The sequence below is a fragment of the Fulmarus glacialis genome, unplaced genomic scaffold, assembly GCF_000690835.1.
Source record: "Fulmarus glacialis isolate BGI_N327 unplaced genomic scaffold, ASM69083v1 scaffold3737, whole genome shotgun sequence".
Lineage (NCBI taxonomy): Eukaryota > Metazoa > Chordata > Aves > Procellariiformes > Procellariidae > Fulmarus > Fulmarus glacialis.
Window position 1 is genome coordinate 7,479 of NW_009221092.1, and position 9,032 is coordinate 16,510.

Below are 9,032 nucleotides of genomic sequence, written 5' to 3' on the forward strand. Positions count from 1 at the left end.
CCTGGTCTCCAGGACCTGGGATTCTTGAAGGCCTGTCACATGCTGGGAAACAGCACCAGGCCACTACCAGCAACCCTGCAAGCGCCAAGTCTCTATGGGTCAATGAAAAGAGCAACACTGACTTCTTACATATTGATAACTGCCAATCCCATTCAAATTCTGCACATGCATTGCACCTTGCCAAGACGTGATGGCATTCACCTCACGTCTCAAGGAAGTACATACAACTTGCATTCTATTCACATTGGGTTCAAATTATGGCCAGGACATGTACCAGCCTTGTTACAAAAGGTCAAATTTACCCCTTACATGTTTTAGATGACCTGGGTTCCTTTCTCATTAGAAAAGCTGGTCAATTTACCTGTCAGATACGCAGCCAAACTCTGCAATAGGAGCTAGAAAATAACACAAAGCCAGAAAGCTGGATGTTTTCCCTCAAACGTGCTTCAGATCTTTTCTCTAACACAATCTGGCCCCATTAAATTAATTAAGATACGTATCACTAGGTCTAATTAATATAAGATGCAATCTGAAACCTTTTACAAATTAGTACTAGATTATGAGCATTTTCACATCATTATAACCCTTATAACAAAAAAAACCACAAATGAGCAAGGGCATTAAATTCACTCACTTTCATTCAGCAGAACTCACAGGCCGTGATTTGGTCCCAGGGATGTCTGTTCTCTGTTGATCACCTTCCTTTTCAGACGATTGGGCCTCAGAATTCAGGTACTCTGGATTACTTAGATAGAATATGTGCATTTGGGTTGACATACGACAGTAGTAGCCTTAGGCTTAGTAGATGTAAGACCCTCACCAGCATAAACATCACACACAGGTTTACTATGGCAAAACTAAATTGCTCCCTAAACAGATCTGTAAGTGTGTGGCTTGACTCTCTAAATATAGCCTCTGACAATATCCATAAAGAAGCCACTTGTTACTTCTGAGAGGTTCATGTTTCTTTTATAGTTTGGAAGGAATCTGGGATCTAGCAGGGGGTTAATTCACTCAACTGAGCAGTGGGTACACCTTCAGAAGACTGCTTTCCTTAGAGGAGAGAATGTTATCTCCTGGCAGACAGTCATATCCCAGTACAAACAGTCATACCCCAGTTTCTATTCTGTTAATGGACAGCTATTCCTATATTAATTAATTTGTCTTTAAAAAGTAGATTTATTAGTATTGGCACAAAGGCCTTGAGCTACGGTGTTTAAACTGCTTTCAAACTGGAGCCAACCGCAGAAGACACATGGTAGCACAGGCTATGTAAGGATAGCTGCACAAAGGCACCTGGGGGACAGGGTGGGAGGAAGGGCATGCCCTGACCCAAGGAGATCATTACATGCCACACCATACACTAGAGATCTTTTACAGTTCCACCATCTGTTTACACCACAGCCATTCAAAAGAATGCCAAGGGTTCAAAAAAAGTAGGTGCTAGATACTCCATTACCTAGAGCAATTTCCGAAGTTTAAGCACCCACAGCACCAAAAGTACAGTATCAACTCAGACAACGTATGAAATTCAGCACCTAGATTTCTCACAAAAGCTTGTTAAGTGCCTAGAAGCAGCAACACCAGAATATTTCACTGGCAGTAGAATTTAATATTTCACAAAAACATTTTACCATCCGCTGAACACCGATGTTTCACAACTCAGTGAAATGCAGCAGTCAGAGAAGTCTGGTCAGTTCCTTGCAAAGTAATTCTTTTCATATGTTACCTTGTGTAACTGATCCGAATTCCTATAGTATTCCATATGTCTGAAAATGAAAAAAAAAAAAAGCCTACAAATGCTGCTTGCTGGACCATCTGACACAATCAGAAGGATGAGAGAGGGATTAGACAATAGACCTCTAAGCATCCTGTGGTAGTTAGCATATTCCTCCCTTTGGAAAAGGCCCAGGGGACTTATGCCAGGGATGAAAGAAGAAGCAAAAACAGATTAGGAGGCTTTGAGAGTCATTCTTCAAGGGGGGGCAGCTGGTTGGTCTTATCCTGCATTACTCCAGAAAGAACATCATCACCTAGCCTGTCTGAAATAAAGAGAAGGAAGATGTGTGCATAGAAAGCATGAGCTGGTCAGTCCACACAGACATACAAATTTCTCCTTATCAAGGAGAGAGGATCCCACGCAGTGGGACTCTTCCCTCACTGAAAAACAAGAATTCTGAGCCAGCAGCAAGACTAGCCCCAGATAACAAGACCCAACTGGATTGCAGGCAGCTGAGATCCATCAGGGGACTCCATGTCTCCTGGGCCAAAGCAAACCCAAGAATCAAAAATTGCTTCTGCTACAAGAACAGAGATGTTTGATTTTTTACTTCTCCCTTCCAAGCAGAAGAATTATTTACTTATCTGAACAAAATGAGAACATTAAAGTTCTAAAGAAAATAGGAGACCAAACTGCCAAGCTGTCCTGTCTTAGAGACAAGATTTCTGTGAATCTCGTGTAAAAAACAACCTAATTCTCCAAAAAAGGCAAACTCACTTCTCATGTACACCTGACTTAAGGGGAGGGAGACATTGATTTTGAAAGAGGAGAGAAACTACTGCCAACTGGCAGCATCTGTGGAGAAACAGCTATTAGACACGGAGAATAGCATTTTGGAAATCTAGATGTTAAACACTTCAGGATTAAAAGGACTGTACATATTGTAATAAAAAGCAAATCCAGGTTCAATTTATTGCTTCACAAAATAAACAGACCAGCTCTAGCCCCCAAACAACAGCTAAGGTGCCCTCCTTAAGTACCATTTCCCAGTCACAAATGTAGAAAAAGAGCAGAAACAGAGAGTAGAGTACCTCCTACTCCATGGCAGTCCAATTCTGTCACTTGCAAGAAAACCCAAAGGTGAAAGACCAATGGCTTCATCAACTCACCCATCCCCACTCAGAGTTTGGGTCAGTAGAAGTAACCCATGAGACATTTTGACCCTTCCTCAGCTGAGCTAAGGGTGGCACTGTCATCTTTAGCATTGAGTTGCTCAGCATTATTACAGTCCTGAGGCCGGCAGAGCCTCACAAGAGTTCACTCTGTTGAAAGTCACTGTTCACAATAGACTCCCTCTGGGTGACAGCCAGGCTCTGGAAATCCAAGTCCATGTATGTTCCTTAAAAGTTTGTTGAGGAACTCTTGGCCAGTAGTCCACGCAAATCTAAGCAGATATATATCTTGTAGACAAATACAGAGAAGAACAAAATTCCAGGTGAGTACAGCCACTCTTCTACAAAGAGTGACCCAAGGTGACAAAGTTAAATGCACCATGACTTCTACAGACATAAAATGGGCAACCACAGAGTTTGGGTAAGTCAGCAGAGTGTGAAAGCTCAGCTAAGTCCCACCCTTCTGCAGGGCATTGCATTTATTATCTTTAATCAGAAAATGTCCTCAGGATTTTTTCTTTCTCTCAAGAGCAACCACGAAAATCTAACGTTCTAAAATGAATGCACTTGTCCAACTTTTGGTAACAAGGGAAAGGGATCAATGCTTATTTACATATGAGAAGCCACACTGTGAGAATACACTTACAACTGTTTCAAGAACTAACAGCAGAAGTGAAATATTTCAGAATGATTGATTTTATTCACATGTTGGATTATTCAGAAAAATTAAAAAGCCAAGAATGATTCTATGGTAGAAAATCCTCTAAATCAAAGTGAAGTAAGTTCTAGTAAGTCTATGTCCTTTGAGAGCTAAATGCGTTTTGGTATTTTCTGTAAGCAGGACAAATGCAAACATTTTGATATTAGTGTCTCGCATCCAATGTTACTTCATGAAAATCTCTGAGGTATTGTTTTATTTTATTCAGTACATTTAAAAAGTACACATTTTGGTGTTTATGGAACAAAGTCAAGTTTCAATACTTTTATCCCTTTTAAACAATACACTGTTGGCTAACAGAAGTTTCTCAGTACTCAACATGTTGTACCAGATCAACTGAGAAATAGTTTTAATTTTATTTTCACTATTAAGTTACTAGATAATAACTTCACAATCAAGCATTTCTTTTAACTGAAAAGTGGGAGCTGAGTGGCTGTGTAAAGCTTTCTTTCAATCTCTTTTCCCCATCACCCTGATAGTGTAACTGAAGAATTAAAGTAATTTAAGTGCCTCTGCACTAGGAAGACTCTATACACAAGAATCCACATTCTTCTTGCGTTTCAAATCTATTTTTATTGCCTCCACAGCCCCCGTACCAGAACTGACCACACATTTTCTGCTCTTTGTCGTAGTACCACTTCAAAACGTAATTCTGACATTCTCCACTATCTTGAACAAGGTCACATGCATCTGGAAAAGGCAAATAAGAGACAGATTTAATGAAAGAAAGATTCACCCTTCTCAGCATTGTAATTTCAGGGAAAAGTAACATTCAGTGCAAACTGGCAGATTAAAGAGGTAGCCAGCATTCAAGGTCTTACAAAGATTCACTAAGTATTCATCCACAAACGCACAGTGCCGGCATCCCTCTTCTGAAGTCCCTCTTCTTATGATTGATTGAACCAGAAGGAATGTCTGAAACAACTAGATTTTCAGTGGCATAAACAGAAGGAATGCTAAAAAGTCTTTAGTCTTCTAACATAGGCTTTTTACTAAAATTATTGTAAAATCATTATACCTGGTCTACAGGGACTAGGTAAATAAGGCTTTTCAGAATGTCCCTCTTCTTTAGTCCAACTTGTTATACTTGTATCCAGCAGTAAAATTTCATAAATGAACATACAGAGATAGTTAAATTATTCATGATAGTCTCTTAGCCAAATCCCAGAGTAATATAGATTTAAATTGCATAAATTAGCCTAAAAGTAGGCGAGGCTAGCATACTTTGTAGCAATCTGGTATTCAGCAAGTACAGATCTAATCAGCTTTCACCAATGTAAATTCGGAGTAACTCAAATGAAGTCAGAAGAGCCGCTCTAGACTTTGGTATCTGTACAACATCGAAGGGGAAGCACTGAGAAGTAAAGCAAAATACTGATAAAACTACCCAACCTAAAGATTTAAAATGACATAACCTTCTCCTCCTAATCAACTGAAAAACAATAAATCTCAAGCAATAGATCAGTACAAAGTACATTTCTCAAAAGGCAAGTTGTGGAACTGTGCTACATGTTTTTAGAAGTAAACTGTTGGGTCACTAATAACAACTCAGGATTGGGAACGGCAGTTCATGTATCTCCTGTAAGCAGCTTAGGTCACTGCTCACAACATCAGTGCAATGACCGTGACTACTTCCTCACAGGAAATATTTTATTTGTAAAGTATAAAGAGTAACATATCTTCATGCTACTGAATTTTCTGTGTGACCACAGATTTTATGCACTGGTTAATGGGAGTACTGATTCAAGATTGTACACATGCAGCTAGGCGATGGGACCAATTCCATCTGTGCTCAGCAAGTCTGTCATGCACTGTGGGTATATGGCATTCCCAGAGGTACATTAGCTTTTAATTAAAGATCCAGTATTAAAACAGTTTTGCAAAAGCATTGGTCCTCTCTCATCAGGGATGTGGCTACCAGACATTCCCAGAATCATCTTTGAGTGGAGAGAGGTGAAAACAAAGGGATGGCAGCTGTAGCAACGAACCACCTCACCCAAAGCTATGCAGACACCACCACATTTTTTTCACAGAAATTCTCTCCAATTGCAGTCTAAACAATAAAACACTCAATAGTGTTAAAAGAATGTGACAAATTATCTCACTATCAGCTTCCCATGCCTTTTGTATCAAATGGCAAATCTGCAAAGAAAAATGCATAATTAGGAAGCAAAGTAAAAAACATGAAGAATATATATTTTGATAGGATACCTCTGCTGAAGGATCCTGTTCTTCCTACTGACAGGAACAGACTGAGCAGAGACATATTTAGTTCCTCCATGTTGAGCTAAGTTAGCAGCTGGAGTAACTCTGTAATTATAGTGCATCTTGGGGATTTAAAATTATCAGCTGTTTTAGTAAACGGGATTAGAACTTTATATTATTACAAAAAGTTACAAATCAAAGCTAAAGTCATAATGACACCTGCAGTTCAGCCTTTAATTACAAACTCTACTGTATAGATTTGGACTGAATACAAACATACGGTTTGGAAAATGTAATTAATGGAAATGTTTCATACTGTGTAAATATTCAAATGAGCCCTTCACAATTTAGAGTCTTTTTACTGAATCAAAAAAGATTTTCGTATTTTAAAATCGTACCATAATCACTATAGGCAGCTCTAGTTTCTACTGTTGCCTCTAAGTTTTCCTCGTTCTCCTCCTGAGCTTCTCCATACTCATGTGGCTTTTCTCCTTCAGCATCTTCCTCTGTGAAATACTCATTCTCCTCATCATCATATCTCATTTCTGGCATTGTGTATACAGGTTCTTTGGTGGTCTCTCTAATATTCTCCAGAACTCTACTTTCAGTTCTTTCAATGTCTTCTAAACCATGACCGTAACCAGTTTCATCAGTTCCAGGAAAAGGCATCCTTCCAAGTAGAGAAAAAAAAAAATTAAGTATTTAAGCACCAGTATGGCCTTGAATAATGCATCTGGTTCATTCCTTCTGAATACCATGAAAAAAATTCTTGATCCTGATCCTGTTTCTGTTAAAGCTAATTTGAATGTAACTACTAACCCAAAGGGAGAAATCTTATATTCAGAGATAGACACTCAAAAACTTTAATAAGCAATTCCAAACCTTTCAATCACAGACACTTGCTGTTGTGTGTCTCCCTGATCTAAGTTTTCACACTCTTCTTGAAGTTCAGGTGCAGGATAACTGTTCACTTCTTCTGTGGGGAAAGCACAGATACCACACATGAGTTTTAAAGTCCTCCAAATGCCAGTATGTTTAATAAAAAGCACTACATGATTTTTTTGTTGTAAACTGGAGTTTCAATAATATAACACACCATATCTAGAGTGACTGGCACTATGACCAGGAAAACGAAAATTATGTTAGAGATCAGCTAGATGAGAATGACTCCTGAACCAATCTTTTATACTTTTGTCTTGCTCTGTAATACACTATTTATCCTTCTATAGAAACTTTGACATCTCTAAGTACACGCTTCTGATGAGGATTTTAAATTGGTGACAATTTCCTTCTCGATATTCTCTTGTTTGTATTTCAAAGCACCTAAGACCTGCTAGTCTGCATGAGTGTGTCCTGAAAAGTGAAGTTTTTTCTCTGCTCTACAGAGGAGGAATAACTGCAGTAAAGAGAGGTTTATGCCAAATCTGCTAAATATTGAAACTTGTATCTGCCCCAAAGCCCTAAATAGACATAAACAGCTCAGTAAATCTGGACCTGCCAATGGTCAGAGGAGAAATGTAGGCCTAAATCAGGAATATAACTATGTTCTCTTACCTGAAGAATGGTCTGTCTTTAGTGAAAGTGGAGTCAACAAAGCCATGCATTAAATACAAACTTAAGGGAAAAAAACTACTTAAGACTTTGGCCTAAGGCACCATTAGAATACAATGCTGTTCTGTCACTAATGGCACTTCTGTTAGTGCCCAGCATCTGCAGCAAACTAAAGCTGAAAGATTGGCTAGCTAAATTATGACTAGAAACTGAATGATAGCACATATACACTACCTTTTTCTATACAGCATTTCTCTTTCTTTCCATAACTTAAGCAAATGTCATTGCATGCTACTTACGTTGTAGAAGATTTAGAAATGCCCGGCTAAACCTCTGAGCATATACCATCTCAGATGTTGAAACCCTGCCCAATATCAGTAAGTGCTGGTCTGTGGGGGAGCTTGACAGCTCCATCAGCTGATTGTCTCTCACATCATTGCCAAGCGCAAGAGTGAACAAGGTGAATCCTTGGCACTTGGCTCCGAGTGAAATCTCTCTCAGCTTCTCTCTGTCCCATGTGCTTGTTTTGCTTCCAACTATTGCGAATATGACCCTGTGTTTTCTTTGTCTGGGGGCTTTAAAGAATACATTTTCAACTGTCCACTGCAGGGCAGAAGCAATGGCTGATGGCCCTTCCAGTTGGTGAACAGACTCTTGGATATATTTCTTCATCAAATCTTTATTGCTGTATGTAACTAGATCAAACTCCAAAGCCACAGGGGTCTGGTTTCTGTCAGGTAGGAAGCCCCTGGGAGCCTGCTGCACCAGTGCCACTCTGATGCCTCCATATGATTCGTTTGGCTGTGAGGAAACGACAAACTGATCTAGCATGTCGCTCACAAAGTCTTTGGCTCTCTGAAACTCTTCACTGCTGATGCTGTGAGAGCTGTCCATGATGTAAGTGATATCCATATCCATCAGAACAGGGGGAGGAAAGGGCACCTCGCAGTTGGTACTTGGTTTGCATTTATCTAGAGAGGAAGAGCCAATAGGCAGCAAACTATTCAGCAATACAATAAAAGCAATAGTTTAGAAAAACAATTCACACAGTCCTATTCATCTATTTTATTTTTCTTAAATTTTGATTTTTAAAAAAAAAAAAAAAAATCGATTTGGCAACTTGAAATCTTGTTGTTCTAGTAAGTAACAACAGATGAGTCTTGCTGAACAAGGTTTTGAGATACCATGGGAAATTATTCAGGCATGAGAGCAAAAAATGTTCAGAAGGTAAAACTTAACAGCTAAGAGTTCCCTTGAGAAATTTTGTTCTGTCAAAATCTAAACATTGTAAAGGACACTGGAACAAACTATTTTTCATCTCAGACTATTGTTCAGCATTCTGACATATGATCATTTAGTAGCTTCTCTCCCCTTCACAATGTAGAATTTACAGTAAATGAGTCTGGTTTCCCAGAATCATAATGCTATTTTAAGTGCATTTCTGTTAAAAAGGAAATGCCAAACACAATAATTCATTTCACATGGCCATGACAGCAACTAATTAAACAGCTTTTGTGGTTTTGGATTCTAATTCTTACTATCCACTGAAGGGAAAATTCAAATGGTAACTTCTCAGCAATGGTAGTCTGTAATCAAGGAATGATCTGGCATGGAGGGCAAGAAGACCCAACTGCAGAAGGGGTTAAACTGGCTGGAATCAGGAATG

General features: G+C 39.1%; 1 protein-coding gene across 1 annotated transcript in view; it reads right to left on the reverse strand.

Moving 5' to 3' along the window:
- Window positions 1-4,206: 4,206 nt before the first annotated feature.
- Window positions 4,207-9,032, reverse strand: part of LOC104079061 (collagen alpha-4(VI) chain-like) — a gene marked incomplete at both ends in the record, with an annotated part of 12,436 nt that continues 7,610 nt past the window's right edge. Inside the window, 4 exons of the mRNA XM_009580948.1 lie at window positions 4,207-4,300; window positions 6,214-6,485; window positions 6,698-6,791; window positions 7,666-8,337. Coding sequence (XP_009579243.1) covers window positions 4,207-4,300; window positions 6,214-6,485; window positions 6,698-6,791; window positions 7,666-8,337 — 1,132 coding nt within the window. The remainder of the gene's footprint in view (window positions 4,301-6,213; window positions 6,486-6,697; window positions 6,792-7,665; window positions 8,338-9,032) is intronic.